Source organism: Triturus cristatus, chromosome 5_1 (genome assembly GCF_964204655.1).
Source record: "Triturus cristatus chromosome 5_1, aTriCri1.1, whole genome shotgun sequence".
In the NCBI taxonomy this organism is placed as follows: domain Eukaryota; kingdom Metazoa; phylum Chordata; class Amphibia; order Caudata; family Salamandridae; genus Triturus; species Triturus cristatus.
The window spans coordinates 780505772-780523070 of NC_140587.1; the positions used below are offsets into that span (position 1 = coordinate 780505772).

The window sequence follows — 17299 nt, forward strand, 5'->3', positions numbered from 1 at the left end:
CGGTCCTCTATCGGAGAGGACTCAGGCACCTTCTCCCCTTCTACAAGGACTGACCGCAAAGCGTGGCACACTTGAGCGTATCGGAAGAACTCCGTGCTCCCTAGCTCGTATTCCTTCTGCAGCTCCTCGAATGACTTTATCCTACCCTTAACCAAAAGGTCGCCAACCCTGGATATGCCGATCAGGTCCCATTTCTCAAACCCTTTTGTATGCCAAAGCTTTCCCAGAATATCGGAGTCAAACAGAGGGGTGGCAAGGGTAAGCTTACCCTTCCAGCCCAGTGAATCCGTCGCCACCTTCCATACATGCACGGCCACCCTGGTGGGCCCCGTAAGAGTTAAGTCCAACGACTTCGAGTACAACGCTCTGTGGTAATTACCCCCACGTAGTAACCATCGGTCCATGGCGAAGCCGGGGCTCAGCGCCGGACCATATACACCATGGTTAATCGCGCTCAACTGAGTGGCCCAATAATAACGTCGAATGTCTGGAAGCGCGATACCACCGTCATACCATGGAAGCGTCAACTTAGCAATCGCTATGCGCGGACGCCCTTCCCACAATAGCGCGCGCTGGTGGCTTTCGACCTCACGGAAATAACTGGCCGGGACCAAGTCAAGGGTATTCTGCAGGGCATAGAGGAAACGGGGAAGAGACATCATTTTAAACAGGGCGGCACGGCCAAGGAGGGAAAGCAGCAACCGCCGCCAGCCCGCCACGTCCCGTCGCAGACGTGCCAAGGGAGGGAGCAAGTTCTTCTCGTATCGTAAAATGGGGTCGGTGGAAATATAGATCCCCAAATACAAAAAACCCTGCTGGGCTATCTGGATCGAGCAGTTGCGCGGGACAGGCGGGACATCCCCACACAGGACATACAAGTATGACTTCCCCCAATTGATGACAAGACCAGAGTTCCTACCGAAAGAAGTCAAGACGTCACAAACCACTATAAGAGATTTCTTAGGCGAGGCGAGGTATAACAGAATATCGTCGGCGTAAAGTGAAATACGGTCTTCGTGGTCAGGCGACCAACGAATCCCACGTATATCGGGGTGCCATCGTATCCACGCCGCCAGCGGCTCAAGAGCAAGGGCGAACAACAACGGCGACAGGGGACAACCCTGCCGGGTGCCTCTCCCGAGCTCGAACGGTGTCGACGCCCGCCCGTTCACCACGACGCTAGCAAGAGGCCCCTCATAGAGCAACCTCACCCAGCCTACAAATCCAGGCCCAAAGCCGAACTTGGCAAGCACAGCCCACAGGTATGCCCACTCCACCGTATCGAAGGCCATCGTGGCATCGAGGGACGCCACAATAGCCGGCTCTCGCATCGTGCCCGTCCTAGCAATCACTCCATGGAGACGTCTAAGATTCAGTGCAGTGTTACGGTGCGGGATAAAGCCCGACTGATCCGGGTGGATCAAGTCGCCAAGCACCCGGACCAGGCGGTTAGCAAGGATCTTAGCAAGGATTTTTGGCTCGGCGTTGAGAAGTGATATCGGCCGATAGGAGCCACACTTGTCCCAGGGCTTACCGTCTTTATGTATGACCACAATCGTCGCCAGCCGTTGATCAAGCGGAAGAAACCCATTCACCCGTGCCTCCACGAACATGGCGCGCAGGTGAGGAGCCAACTTATCCGGGCGAAGCTTATACAGCTCAATCGGCAAACCATTTGGGCCCGAGGCCTTACCGGAGCGCAACGCACGGATAGCACACGTCACTTCGTCTACAGTTATATCGCCATCGAGGTCATCCCTATCAATGGCAGAAAGGCAAGGCAGAGCGATATCACGCAGAAGGTCACACGAGTCCTCAGTCGGCCTATCCGAGACCGAGGTGTATACCGTACGAAAATAGTCCGAGAAACACTGAACTATACCGTCGGGGTCAGTGACAACCTCTCCCCCATCCATCGACAACTCCGGCACCACTCGATTAACACGCTCTTTTTTATCCAACCACGCCAGCAATTTCCCGGCCTTATCACCAACATCGTACAATCGACCCTGCTGCTCCCTATTGAGGGTCTTGGCAGCGTTCGTCACCAGATCCCTATATTCCAATTGCTTCAAGCTCAAATTATGCAGTGTGGCCGTTGCAACATCCTCTTCCAAGGCCACTTCTAAAGCCGCTATCTCGTCCTCTACTTGTGTCACCTCGGCGTCTCTCCGCCGCTTGGCGGCAACTACCAAGGAAAGGGCCTCCCCTCTCAATACAGTCTTAAAAGCTTCCCACAAGGACACCGCAGATTCAACTGAACCCTGATTATCTTGAAAATAGTGATCAACTGTCTTCAGCAACGCACTGCGCAGCTTGGGGTCACGAAAGTACCAGGGGTTAATGGGAGCCACCCTGCCCCCCACCACCCGGCCTATATCCAGACGGGCCCACACCGGCGAATGATCAGATATGCCCCGTGCCATGTGCCTAGCCTCAGATACCAATGAGGCGTGCGCAGCCAGAGTGAGCAAGTAATCGATCCGAGAGAGACTCCCGTGGGCCCCGGAATGAAAGGTATATTGTCTCTGAGTGGGGTGCCGTAGCCTCCAACAGTCTACCAGACCAAAAGTATCTATAAAGTCGGGAAGCCACTTCTGAGCACCCCCGGTGTCCCTGGGCGGGTACCTATCGAGCATTCCAGACCCAACCGCATTGAAGTCTCCTCCCACCACTAGCATCCCTTCGGGGAGTTCCAACAAGGCCTTGCCCAGATCAGCAAACGTGGAGGCCTGCAGGGCAGGAGGGACATAAACAGAAACCAATACCAACGTTCTGCCCTCCCACCTCCCCGCCACAGCCACAAAGCGCCCCCTGTCATCAGCGATGGTGGAGTCAACCTCAAATGGTAGGGAAGCTCTAACAAGTATGCCCGCACCCCTGGAGCCCGAGGAAAACCCGGAGTGAGCAAAGAATTTATAACCCATTCTGTTAAGTGCATAACATGTATTCCCTATAAGGTGGGTCTCCTGCAGGAGGACCACATCTGGCGAGGTCCGTTTCAAGAATTGCAGGACTATCCCCAGTTTAGTACGATCCCCTAAGCCATTGACATTCCAGCTAAATATGTTTAAGCCCCTATCCCCCATCCCCAAACACAAAGAGACCTCCACCCCCCCCGGAGAACCACGATCGGACAATACTGACAACCATTGCTACGCCTTGCAAGAAAAAAAACAACCCCCAACAACAACCCCAACATCCCGAATCCCCCCCCCTCCCTGCACCCCTGCGTCAGCTTACAAAGCCCCCCCAACTTGCAGTGTGCCTGTCGCCCTATCAAAAACAAATCTACAAAAAGTACCCCAAGGGAGGAAAGAGCTCCTATCTTCCCCCCGCCGCCCTCCCATTACTGCAGTAGGGTACGAGTCACTGTCCGGGGCTGAGTCAAAACAGACCGACACCGGAGGTATCACTTCTGTCCATCCCGGTCGCCTTCCGCTCCATCCACGCGGTCCCGGCCGGGCTGTCGCCGAGGGAGCGCATCCAACCAGTCCCCCGCCATGTCCGTTGATTCGAAGAAGAAAGTCCGATCCTCATACACCACGCGTAGCCTGGCGGGGAAAAGCATGGCATACTTCAGGTCCATCTCCCTAAGCCGCCGCTTCACCCCCAGGAAACTCTGCCTCTGTTTCTGCACCATCTGGGTGAAGTCAGGATAAAAGCTCACAGAGGCATTCTGAAAAGGCACCGGGCCTGTCACCCTCGATGCTTGCAGGATAGCGTCTCGATCCCGAAAATTAAAGATCCGGGCGACAATCGGCCGCGGGGGGGCTCCCACCTTAGGCCGTCCGCCAGGCACTCGGGGAGCCCGCTCCACCGCAAAAAACTTGCCGAGGCCCTTAGGCGCAAGATGATTCACCACCAAGTCCTCGACGAGTAAATCCACGGAGAGCTCCTCCGAAGTTTCCGGGACCCCAATAAGGCGCACATTGTTGCGCCGGGCCCGACCTTCAAAGTCTTCGAGCCGGCGGGCGGAGAGGTCATTCGCGGTTCGTAGCTTACAAACCTCAGCCTGGAGTTCCGAGACATCGTCCGCGAGACCAGTAGTCTTGAGGTCCAGGGACTTGACCCGCTCATTGGTTTTGCCCAGGTCCGCGCGAATCAAGTTGACATCAACCAAAATCATGTCCACCTTGTGCGCCAGGGTCTCGAATTGTCGCCCAATCGAAGATTGCATCCCATCCATCGCCCCCTTGATATCCTGCAATGATAACTCCGAGGCTGGGGATGAATCGGCCTTCTGTGCTTCCAGCGACTGTCCCGATCCACCAGGCGACCCCTTCTGCTGGGCATAGCGATCCATATTGTTGGATTGGGTATAGCCTCCCCGCCTGGTAGTCTTAGAGTTCGACTTGTCTGCCTCCGATTTGGTCGACATCTCGAACAGCAGGGCGGTCAGTCGCAAAAAGACGTCCCTCACTCAGCCAGAGGAAACAGGGTCAACTAGGACGTCAGCAGCCAGCCAGGGCCGAGCGGAGGTCTTCCAGACAGCAGGGGACCGGCATGAAGCACTCCCAACCCAGAGCAAGCAAAGGGCGAGAAAGACAAAGTGAAAGTGCAGCGGCACCCGACCGCCAGTTCACACCTCCCGAGGCCGCTGTTGTTCAATTAGTGGCTGGGCATCCTGCCAACGCAAGCCCCTGGCATCCTTCGGAGGTAGGCCGCAATCTTCCGCCATGCACAACTTCGGTTCCTGGTGGGCGATCTGAGCCCGGACAACGTCAATCGCCCCAGCTGTGACTCATCTGCAGGATTCCGTGCATGAAAATCAGGATTTAGGACAGGATAATTGCAGGAGGGCGCGAGGGTCGCGGGAGCTCAAGGCTCACGCGGCCATCTTGGTCAAGCGCTAGGCTCCTCAATTGGTACCGTCTTTCTTAGTGTAATTCATACTTGTGACTTGCATGTTACACAGGCATGCCTGCTGTAGGTACTCAACCCACTGAGCTATCCGACTAGCTAGATGTATCACAGCCAATAATCATCAAAATGTAGAGCTTGTTGCATGTATAGATTCAAATTCTGGAATTATTTTTTTAATCTATTACCGCAGCCTCTTTTATTAGTAACCGGCGAGTCCGTTATGACGTACTCCTGTTTTTTGTGACTATCTCCGGGGTGAGATGGGGGGGTGAGAATAAGTGAGTGAAGGACAGCCAAACCAAAGCTGTCACATGTCCTTCCAAGTCAATGGAGACCATAGAGGGGATTTCTGATGTACTGTGCACTCTATTCTAAACCACAAAACACTTACTTAACAGATGCACTCCTGCACCTAGGAGTTCAATTGGTGGCATGTGGCGCTTTACAATGACCATCCAGTGAATTGAAACAAGCCCTTCCGGCAGCCTGTTTTATTAGTAACCAGAGAGCCTGTTATGATATGTTCCTGTTTTTTGTAACTATTTCAGGGGTGGGAAGGGGAGTGAGAATGAGTGAGGGAAGGGCAGCTGAAACAAAGCGGTCACGTGACCTTGCAAAGCAATGGAGAGCATGGAGGAGATTGCTAACTTTCTCGCTCTCTCCCTGCAAATGCACTCCTGGTAACTGAAAAACATGCTGTGGCTTGAAAAAGAAGTTAAAGGGCTGTTCCATTATGATAGGAGAACCATAGGACAAGCAGCCACGGGCGCGGGAGGGAGCAAGCAACAGCGGGAGGAGGGTGATTGGAGGACAGGATAAGAAAAAAATGAAGAGTGGGGAGAGTAATTTCATGATGGCCGGAGAAGCACATGGCAGGTAGGGACGGGCGTGCAGGATGAAGAAAGCAACAGCAGGAGGAGGGTGATTGGGGGACAAGATAAGAGCATGATTTACAGGCCTGTTTATAGAAACAGTGCAGTGCTCAGAGTGAGTGAAAACACGACGCTCCTGAGGTGGGCTCTTAAAGAAAAAAGAAGTTCCTAAAATGGTCATTAATTGTGAGGAGTGGATGGATAATAGTAATTGGTCCATGCTCTCAGGAGGGCTAAACACAAGAAGAGGATGCATGCCATGGAAAAAAGGGGAGAAAGATTAGGACAGTGACGATCAAGCCAGCAAATGGGAAGCCTATGGGCGGGCTGAAGTTCACAAAGTATATACAGCATGTGCTGTCTGGAGCCAAGATCTAAAAATGTGCCAAAGAATATGATTATATGGTGGCTGTGTGCCATTTTTACCCAAACTTATCCAGGATGCTCCTTTTTTTAGTGTATCGTAGATTGTTATTTGAAATATTGTGAGGTCTGCACAGAGGGGCTATATCCCACTAAAACACTGTTTTGCTGTTAATTGGCCCTTAATCGATGGTTAGCTGTCAGCTAATGGTTCTTGCATTCTATGTATAGATGGACTGTAAACCTTGATGTAAGTAGGGTGTCAGAAGTACAGGGTTTACCAAACTCTGAACACTCCTGCTTCTTAATACAACCAAAACAAATGTGTGCCTCTATTTTGATTCCTAAGTCAAGGATGCCTAGTGGAAACCACCTGACCAATTTCACATATTTACATGAACCAGTTATTGGAAGATCATGGAGAGAACATGTTCAATTGGAGGTCAAACGTTCAAAGCACAGCACCCATTCATACTGACACCTGTGTTACCCCAGGTTTGAATTTAAATCAGACAATCCTACGTTGTGAGAGAAGTTAAGGCTGTACTTTTCCTAAGTAAAAATCGAGCTGCCTGCCCAGCGGTTGGTTCTGGTGATTTTGTTTTGCAAATTTTACTTTTTGATGTAGCATGTGGCATCTATATATGACCTTAAATAGCCCCGTCACAGTTAGCCAGACATTTGCAAAAATGCTAAATGTAAAATGTACCACTCGCTGTGCCATAATGCCCTCACTCTTTAAGTAGCAGTTGGATTTTTCACAACCCCAGAGACTTCAGAGAGGATATTGGCCAACCCCAACTCTGAAAATTGTTCCAGCACTACTGGGAACATGACAGCCCTTCTTGCTCTGAAATCAGCCTCCTTGCCTGCTGTTCACCGAGGAAATGCTAGTGTTTTAGAATGGCCAGTATGGACCTGAAAATACCCTGATATGAGTCACTGTGGAAAGTAGGGCAGGTAAAATTGTAGACAATGATTTCAGTATGATATCACAGGCAACATGGACCTGAGCTGACCCGAGCAGAAGTATGCATTTTAAGTTCTCAAAAATATATGTTAACAAAATTGGCAATAGTAAGCGGTCGACGTTCTCACACAATTTAGTTCATCGATATGTACCAGCTGTGAAGGAAACTGGACAAAGTACATATGATTTATCGAGATCTGTAAAAACTGTTTCCTTCCAATCAAACTGAATACATTCTAAATGGCTGCACAAGGAAAGGACGAACACGTGCGAGAAGATACAACATTATAAGGAAGTATAGCAGACTATATCACAAAAAACAACTGAGTATCGAGAGGTAGAGGTGGTAGGACACGATAAGGCGCCTGAGAGCGTGCACAAGGCCTGGCAACGAGTTCCTTGAAAGGTTCGATGCATCGGCAGGAGACAGCCTTCCATAGCTAGAGCAGGCCCTGAGTAAGCAGCTGCTGCTCTGGTGAAGGTTTTCACTCACGGGCAGGACTTTCAAGCCATATCATATAAAAACATGTTGTACCAGAAACTCTCCAGAAAATACAGGACACTCCTTACCCGACAGCAACCATCCCTCTCCTCCTGTTGCACTTTCTCCTTAAGAACTTCTTCTAAGGCCGCTTGCAGGGCAGCAAGGCATTTCAGCAAATGTGGCTGCGGAGGGACAGAACACAAGTCAGTACAGAGATCAGTAGAGCAGCATGTGCGGTGATATTGATGCTCGGGTGTGTGAGGGACCTACCTACACTATCCCAATTAGGGCTATCATTTTCAACCCAATTAGGGAACTAGTTAGGAATCAATAGAAATGTAACCTTCTAGAAGGTTTTCCAAAGTCAGATGTACTATATATGGCCAGATCATTCGCTGAGGCCTTTGACAGCTGGGTCTCTTTAAACTGTCTACCTATAGAGGCATACAGTGCCTACAAGATAGCTTGCATCACATATAAGGTGCATCTCCAGGGCACTCCGGAAACCCAAGCTGACCAGCTCGCCATCCCTAGACAAAACAGAGTCTAAAAATGTAAATCATCTCTATGGCTCGTAATCCCCTTAAGACCTGCCTTTAAACACTCCTTCTCAAGTAACCCCCACTAAAATCTGGATCTCCCCTCCGACAATTACACACTTGGCCACCACCTGTAAGAAGTTCAAGATTAATTTAAGATAATACCTTCTAAGTACCAGTAAGTTCCAGAAATCATGTACCTTGCATGACCAAATGCACAGTATTTCATTAAGTAGATGTGGCCCATAATTTTCTGCAACTGTGTATAATCCTTGATTATGCACATCAAGCACTTGTTAAATTGTATTTCCTCTACTCTGCCTTTCCTTGTTATCTTAAAGTGTGTTTTTCCTAATTCTCTGCAGTGTTCTCGCCCCCACCTACCCCAGTGAGGATCACAACTGTGCTATACGGAAGCCAATAAAATAATATAGAAACTGTTGGCTGTTCCGGCTAGCCTGAAGTTGATGGCCTCATGTAAGGTGGAGGCCAGGAACCTTTTGCTGTTAGTCTTACAAGGAAGGGTGTGTTGGCTACAGGAAGGGGGACAAGGCCAAGCAAACATTTTGAAAACCCTCATCAAACCATATTACTGCAGAAAACTGAAGGCTTACATATCTAAATATGTAATTTTAAATGTATGTATTTATCTTTTGTCAGCAAGTTTAGAAAAACACATAAAAAATATGTAGCTACAGATATAAGTTTCATTCTATAATAAAATGATCAATATGTGCAATTCACAATATAATTCCTTTCACTTTAAATTACAATCAAATTATTCCCCAGCATCATTTGCACTGATATTTTAGCGACAGCATATTGTCAACAACAGTTACAATGAATTACATTCTAATAACAAAGCCATGGTACAAGTTCAGATAGAGTGATTGACATTTTGGCAACATTATTGCATGATCTCAGGGCAAAGATCGTGATATGAGATTAGATAATACATCCTAACAAACATTGAATTTTGTTCTGGATGTTTGAAAACAGCTCTCTAGTAGTGGCAATATATGTTTGTCCTTATATTTTCGTGATGAAGGTTCAATGACAATGTGGGAGATTGGCTCTCCAGATACCCTACACGGCCTGCAAGACGTATGACCCCATCAATCCCAGACCAGGCACCAGTGATTACAGGGAATGTGACGGTCATGAGGGAAGCAAAACATCTGACAAACAGAAAGATGATGCATCGAGGTAAGGAGTCTGCAGCAACACTCTTCAGGGAGACACAATTAAAACATGAACTTAGGCACACCCATGGAGAAGAGATAATGAGTTGTATTTACTCATAAGCGAGCCACTGGTCGTGCTTGGGCTTGTTTCAGATGAATGCCGTTAGAGGGAAATAATTAGGACAAGTAATGTGTAAATAAACCTTGTGTTTTTGTATTTGTGGCTGAACTAGGTGCTCTTAAAGAACAGCTTGTTCTTTATTAAATCCATGTACCCGCTTACCCTATTTGGAAACACTGTATAATTTACTAGAACTCATATACTTCCGCCTCCAGAATCCCCAGTCATGATTTAACAACTAGGAAGCACTGACAGTTCTTTTAGGCCAATAAGCCCCCCATAGTTGTATTTGACAAATGTGTTCGGGCCACTTACATTCGTCTATACTACTGGGTAGCATAATTCCCGACGGTGAACGACTCGTTGCACAAGGGCTGGGAGGATCTGGCATACTGGAGGGGGGGTGAGGGGGTATGGTAATGGCACTTATTGGGCTGGATAATATAATGTATATTTTATACTGGGTGTCACTCCGCGGACACCTCCCAGAACTGACCAGGATAGTCTTCCAGATTTGGAGGACGGCAGTGCCCTGGACGGGCTGGTACCACAGACTTATACGTGGGGGAGTCCCCTGTGGGCAGGTAGATGGCTAGTACGAGTGGCGAGCCTTGGGGAAAGGCAGGTGGGGGGGGCGGATTGGCATTTTGTGCCTCGGAGATGTGCGGGACAAGGACCATATCAGCTCCTCACAGGAGCTGCAGATTGAGTTTCATTTGCACAAATCCCAGTTTCTCTGTTAGCTCCGGCACACCCTGTCCATGTATCAGGATGCCCTGGGGGAGGTCCATGGGTACAGCCCTCTTGAGGATTGGGTGCTGATGAGCCTCTTAGGAGAAGGACAGATCTCTCAGATATACAAGACTCTGGTCATGCACTCACCTGTCCAGTTGGACACCCTGAGGGAACGGTAGGAGGAGTCAGTGGGCCCACTGGAAGAGGCCGACTGACGGGATACCTGTATGGCCCCCTGCACTTCCCCACAATCTCGGCATGACTCTGCCTCGTCCAGTTTAAGTACCTGCATCAGGCATATCACACACCATATCACCTTTGAAGGGCCCAGGTGTGCCCTTCGTCTGTATGTTTACACTGCCCGGAGTCCAGAGGAAATTTTTATCATGTGGTATGGGCCTGTCCCGTTATACAGCACTTTTGGACAAAGGTCTTCTCCATACTGTCCGGGGTAGTGGGGCAGCAAATTGAGGCAAACCCTAGGCTGGTACTACTGGGAATCCTAGAGGACTTGGGAGGCAGGGAATGGATACTTTGTTGGGTAAAAGAGATATAGTCAAATATTGCAGGTCCTCCACTGCACCCCCACTGGCGGCCTGGAGGAAGGGCATGGACCGGTGCACAAAACTGGAGGAAACAATTCACACTGCACGTGGCTAACCCAGCAAATACAACAGAGTTTGGGGCAAACAGTGGGCCTAATACGAACTGGGGGGAAATGTTGAGTAATGTACTAATATCACATTAAAAGGGGTGGCGGGCGGCCTGGATGGGGCTGTATTGTAATTACTGTGTCCATTTGGAGAGAGCACTGTTTGTCATCTTTAAAATCAATAAAATTGTTCTTATAAAAAAAATTACCAGAACTCACAGATAGTGTTGCTGTCTGACTGAGTTAGGCTTGGCAAAAACCTACTCACTATAGTAATCATCTGCAGTCAATGGCCTACAATTTGTCAGCAGAGCTTTGGTTTGGGAAATGGAAGCATAACACCCTGCTGCTCGTATTGCTGGCGACTTCACCAGTTCTGAACTTATACCCAATCCCATTGGCTGGCCTTGTATTGCTGCTACCCCTTTCTTGATATCGCACCTCATGAGAAAAACTAGTCTTCTTTGTACCAATGCATGTCGTGCATTCAAGCATTTCAAAAGTCTATAATGTCAACTGCAGGCAGACAATGTGCTTTGAAGGCACCTCACCCATCAGTCCATGTATGTTCTTGTTACAGTTGGAAGGGATACCTGTCTGGAATACATTTACCTAATATATGACAATGTATTGAATCTCTTCACCTCCATCAGACTTGTTCATGAAGAAGCAGAAGTGTAAAATTCTTAGGAAAAGGGCTGGATGGGTAAGAGAGTCTTCACTACTGGAAGGAAGCTGGGAATTCAGAAAAAAAGACAATACACGTGTGCAATTCAATAAAGAGTAAACCTGACATGCCTCCTAAAAGCATCCACGAGGCTACCAGTTACTGGAACTTTGTTGTATATATGTGCTTGCTTTGTTATGGCTACTTGGGGTCAGTAGTCCATTCTTTGTGTTTATGTCTCCTCAACCTCCCTCACTACCTATGAGTGTTCTATCTGGTATGTGAATGTTCCAGTCTTGGCAGTTGATGGTCTGGTCAGCTAGCGAAGTGCTTTATCTCTGCTGTGCTATCTTAATAAATCTATCTTGTAACCAGAAGACGTGTCCTGATGCCTATCTAATCTACTTACAACATTTTGGCGACGAATTGACTGACCAGACCAAGGCAGAAGCACAGCGCAGCACGAGAAACACTTTGCATCAAGAACCCAAGACACCTTGTCATCCATCTGCGGCTGAAAGCAACTGTAAAAGTAAACAAGATACCTCTGGTATGCCGCAAACCTTAATGAAACCTGCTGTATGGACGAAAGTTTCAACCAAAATATGAATAAACCGACAGTCACCAAGAGAAGAAGAAAAACTGTCGCAAGTTATTTAAATGAACAACGCTGAAAGCAAGAAGATATCTGCTGCATGTTATTTAACTAAAAAGGTGAAAGAAACTGGTAACCTGAGAAACTGAAAACCCGAGTAACGCTTGAAAATCGGCTAAAGAAACAAGAAACTAAAAGAAATCAGCTAAATTACTCCATTTGTTGTCTATCCTGTCTCAACACGACCTGACAGGTATGTGGGACACTTTCTGTTAGGCGCTGCCAGGAGCTCATCTCCGTTAAAGCATATTCATACTAGGCGACATGTCAGCAATAGCAAACGTGAAGCGTGTATGTTTTCCTGAAACTGACATATTTTTAAACCTAGCTGGAACTGTGTGTCGCGGTAAATGATATGCTTGGCTGAGGCATGTTATGAGATTTGTTTTTCTTCTCAAAGAGACTTCTTGTGACAAGCGGCGTTAATCTGGAGACTTTTGATGAGAGAAGTGAGGCGTGTCATAGCCTTCGCTTTACCGTTGCTGTTTAGACCGATCCTTCCCTCATCGCTGCCGTCCTGAAAATGATGACGTCTTCGAATCTCCTGAGGTGTCGGCGGAGACCGCATTCCATGTGGGCGTCATCCGTCCACCGTCATGGTTAAGGAATCCTGAAGAATTCTTTCCGTGTTGCCAGCGTGTGCACGTCATCTCGCAACACGCAACGTCAAGCAGCCATTTTAGTGTTGTGTTCCCATGGTAACGGGAACACCGATCGCAAGAATGTGAAGATGTCGGTCCTGTGTTTCGAGGAACACTGGCATAATTGAGGCGGTGGATGGAATCGGGTGAATATATTGAGCGACATCCATCATTATTTCACCGAGGATCAGGTAACACACTTTGATGTCGGGGAAAATAATGGTTAAGTGAACGCATGCAGCGTTATGTGTTTTTAGGATTATCGAAGCACTGGCAGTTCCGTTTTAGGCGCGAGGGTTTTTACTCAAAGAAATTACAGGTGCCAAAGTGGTCATTCACACAGCATCAGCAAGCATCAGCAATTTATGTCACACTAGTTTGAATTGTCCTTTTAGCACGGAGACCAGCCATAAGTTAAAGCGTCAAGTGGATCCACAGATGGGTCCATTTTAAGGATATCAATCCATTTACGAGACTGCCACCTGGTGGATTTTCGAGGGACTTTTTGTAAATTATATTTCACAATATGGATTGTAATTTTCATTGGCAGAAGGAGTGTTATATGGAATTAATCCTTGTGAATAGTAAAACCTATGGCTGCATTGCTTTTCTGATCCGCATGGGTAAGCTGGAATAAAACTACGGCTGTAAGAGTAAAAGTGTGAACAGCGCCACAGTTTTAAAACCTTGTACGTTAAGAACTGGAACAGTGTTTGTTTGGATGTGATGTTCAATAGCACATATATTTATTAGTAGCGAAGAGGCGCAAAGAGGAGTACTTTCATCAATTAGCGTCAACTTTTGGAGAGTGTAATTGACTTAATTCTAGCGTTCACAGAGTGCAGTCCGATAGAAGGTGTGGCAGATAAAGGATAACAAAAGATGCCACCTTTCAAAAGTATTGAAGTTTTGTAAATTTTAAAGAGTTGAAATTGCAAAGTAAATGGAAAATTGAAAGACGCTAGTGGGAAAATTGCAAAGTAATTGAAAAACTGGAAGACGCAAGTGGAAAATTTAAAATTGCAAAGTGGAATTCCTATTTAAATTTTTGTTTAGGGAAGATCTTGCAACCCTAACCCTGTTTCAGGGAAAAGTAAGGACTAAGGAAGTGAGCCTTGGACCACGACAATGGTGTCCCAGGACCGGCGAAACCAGAAACTGCGAGAGGACAAAGGATGTCCCAGCACCGTAAGGAGACGAAGACAAAGGAAAAGGGGGTAAAATGTGAGAACTAAAGTTCCAACCTATCTAGCGGGAGACAACAGATGTCATAAAATCAGTACCGGGATAGGAAAAGAAAGGGAAAATGTGTCCTTTGTCCAGGAGTGTTCACGACCTAGAGTTGTGACGACAAGAGTTCCAGTACCACGAGACAAAATCGTGACATGGAGGTTCTTTCTACCGGTACAAATGTTCTGCGACTAGAGCCGGGCTTTTTAGCCTTAGTACTGAGACAGTTTGTCAACTAAGAAATGTAATTTAAAGTCTAATGTAGAGGCCCAAATTACATCGAGTGGTCTTTAACCCAAGGAAAGTACCAGAGCGTAATTTTAGACTGCAAGAAATCTGGCTAAGATTTTTCTTTGGGAGCATTCTTCCAGAACTATTGAGCATTTGAGGCTTTTGTTGAACTTTTATATCTTCAACTGTGTGCAGTAAGCCGCGACAGACGGAAAACTGATTGGAGTGCGTAAGCTGTCTCTTCCCATTTTTGATGGCCACAAGGACGGATTGTAGAGAGTAGACTGTTTCTTTTTGTTTTTCGTCAATCGAAGGGAAGAAGGTGGTCATGTCATCGTGATATTTGTCATGATTCTCATTTGTGATCCTCTTCTTGTCCTGCCCTTAGCTTTCTTCATCTGGAAGTCCAAGAGGTCGTTGACCTCCTACATGTTTTATGTTTTCTTGCTTTTCCTTTTCATGCTTTAAGCTTTTGTTGGGTGTTTGAAGTGTTTATTGTGTTTTCTGTAAAGGAAGAAGATATGTTGTATATATGTGCTTGCTTTGTTATGGCTACTTGGGGTCAGTAGTCCATTCTTTGTGTTTATGTCTCCTCAACCTCCCTCACTACCTATGAGTGTTCTATCTGGTATGTGAATGTTCCAGTCTTGGCAGTTGATGGTCTGGTCAGCTAGCGAAGTGCTTTATCTCTGCTGTGCTATCTTAATAAATCTATCTTGTAACCAGAAGACGTGTCCTGATGCCTATCTAATCTACTTACAACAAACTTCTAACAAAGAAAGTTCATTCACAGAACCAAACTGAGATGACACTGAAAAAGGGTGCGCGGCACAATACCCCTCTTGTTCTGAATTCATATTGTGATATTTGATCCTTTCTGAATCAGATGCAAGAGTTTGTCCATCAACATATATCAGGTCAGAGCAGAATGGTGACCTTTAAAAGTGGTTGGGCGTAATTCTTTTGTCTCAAATTTCAGTGAACAAGCCTGACTTTCGATGAAAAGGTGTGGAGAGTTCGCTCACACACAGCTGCGCCTAGTCTTACACTCTCACTCATTCTCAATATCTTACTTTAATTCACACTTTTACTTACTCTGACTCACTTGATCTCGCTGACTCATGCACTTTCACTCATTCTGTTTCACTCCATCTCAATGTGACTCACTCAGCCTGGGTCACTCAATCTCACTCTTACCCACTCATTCTCACTTAATCTCATTTTGACTCACTCAGTCTTATTTGCACTACTACTCACTTGGCATCTCCGTAATTCACTTAGTTCCACTGATTCACCTAGCCCCCACTTTGTCTGACTTATTTTCACTCATTCTAACTTAGTCTAACTCAGTCTCACTCATTCTCAGTCTCTCTTGGTCCGACTCATTCTCACTCTGACTCACCTGGTCTCACTCACTCAGTCCTACTTATTTTCACTCAATCAATCTTCTTCTGACTTAACTAGTCTCAGTCTCACTCTTTCTCACTCAGTCTCACTTAGTCCCACTCCTTTATGACCTTGTCTGACTCAATCAGTCTCACTGATTCTCACTCTAGCTCACTGTGTCTCACTCATTCTCTGACTCACTTAACATCACTCAGACTGTAACTCACTCTCACTCACTCAGTCCCACACTCTGTAACACTCAGATACACTCATTGTCGTTTTCCTTCACTCACTGTCATTCATTCTCACTTACACTTCATAAGACTCATTCTCACTCACTCTGACTCACTCCCTTACTGACTCTCTCACTTTCACTCACAAACACACCCTCACAAATGCACACGCTCTCTTTCCCTACTACAAACCTTCACCCATAGGCACACAATATTTAAAAACTTGTTTTATTTAACTTGGTGCCTATGCAGGTCCAGTTTGAACCCTGTGCATGTATGCTTCCCACACTAGAACATGAAACTAAAACCTTGAACCTGCATAGTCTCAGGCACCAGTTTTCAGTCTCTGCTTTTCACCGCACCCTTTACCAACTCGGTGATGAGCTGGATCGCCTGTAGCCACGGGCACTAAAGGGCTCAACCCAGCAGCGTTCATGGTTACCTTCAGCTGCGACGCTTTAGCACGCCACAGATTGGGTGATACACTGAGGCATGCTACGGCCCTGGGATTCCACCAGCCCTGGATAATCCCTCTGCTGGCTGGTGCAGGTGCTTTTATGCACCTACGCGAGCCGTCAATTCAGAATACAGGCTGTTGTTGGACCTGAAGTGGGTAGGCATTTTTCTTTTATTACACCGTGATTGAATAATTGGTTATCATTCACTTTTGCGATGATAAAAAAAAGACCGGAAAACAAGGAGAGCATAGCTGTGAAGCCCATAAAAGAGAGCCGTCACTAGTGTAGAGGCAAGTGGAACCCCCAATACATCACCACACCATTACAGAAAAGCCAATATGGAGTCAAGATGGTTAGTGCAGGCTCAGCAATGGCACTCACATCAACCCTTGATTAAAAGATGAACCCTCTTCCACATTAGATGGAACCCTGTACTGGTGGGGCTGTTAGTCCAACATATAACTTCAACAGAGCAAACACCTGTATCCTTACTCTGGCACTGGGTTACAGCTGTAGTCTTCAAATTGTGTGCCAGGCCCCCTAGGAGTCATGAAGGAATCTGCCCAAGAGGACCGTTTAGTTTGTCCCTGGGAAACACAAAATTTACACTGAAAAGCAATGCTGTCATTTAGAGAGGAAAACTGAGTGGCTTTGGGCGACTGTATGGGACATCAGAAATGTATTTTGTCATTCATTTTTTGTCTTGAAGATGGTGTCTTTTGTCAAATAAGCCCCATCTCCTCAATTCCTATAACATCAAACTGTGGATGTGTTAAGGCCGACAGGTGTGCCAATAGCATGCTGGCAATCATCTATTTGAGTGTGCTTTTCAAAGGGATAACTGAACATTCCAGAAAGGTTCAAAATATTAACTATGTTTGGAACTGTCAATTAGCCGCATGTCTTGTGCAAAACCTTTAGCTAGTCCTGGTATTTTAGCCCATGGTGTGTTAAATTTCGAGACTTGCTGTTTCATTAAAAAATGGAACTACAGCATCAATATTCCCAGCAT

The 17299-nt window shown here is 46.9% G+C and overlaps 1 protein-coding gene and 1 long non-coding RNA gene across 3 annotated transcripts in view; one reads left to right on the top strand and one right to left on the bottom strand.

Annotated features, from left to right (window-relative positions):
* LOC146831468 (E3 ubiquitin-protein ligase TRIM39-like) overlaps positions 1-17299 on the bottom strand; it is a 121820-nt gene that overhangs the window by 101730 nt on the left and 2791 nt on the right. For both annotated transcript variants that reach the window (XM_085605788.1, XM_085605787.1), the window contains exon 2: positions 7642-7737. In XM_085605788.1, the coding sequence (XP_085461914.1) occupies positions 7642-7737 (96 nt within the window). The remainder of the gene's footprint in view (positions 1-7641; positions 7738-17299) is intronic.
* LOC146831469 (uncharacterized) overlaps positions 11746-17299 on the top strand; it is a 49914-nt gene continuing 44360 nt past the window's right edge. The window contains exon 1 of the long non-coding RNA XR_014961580.1: positions 11746-12940. This is a non-coding gene — a long non-coding RNA (uncharacterized LOC146831469). The remainder of the gene's footprint in view (positions 12941-17299) is intronic.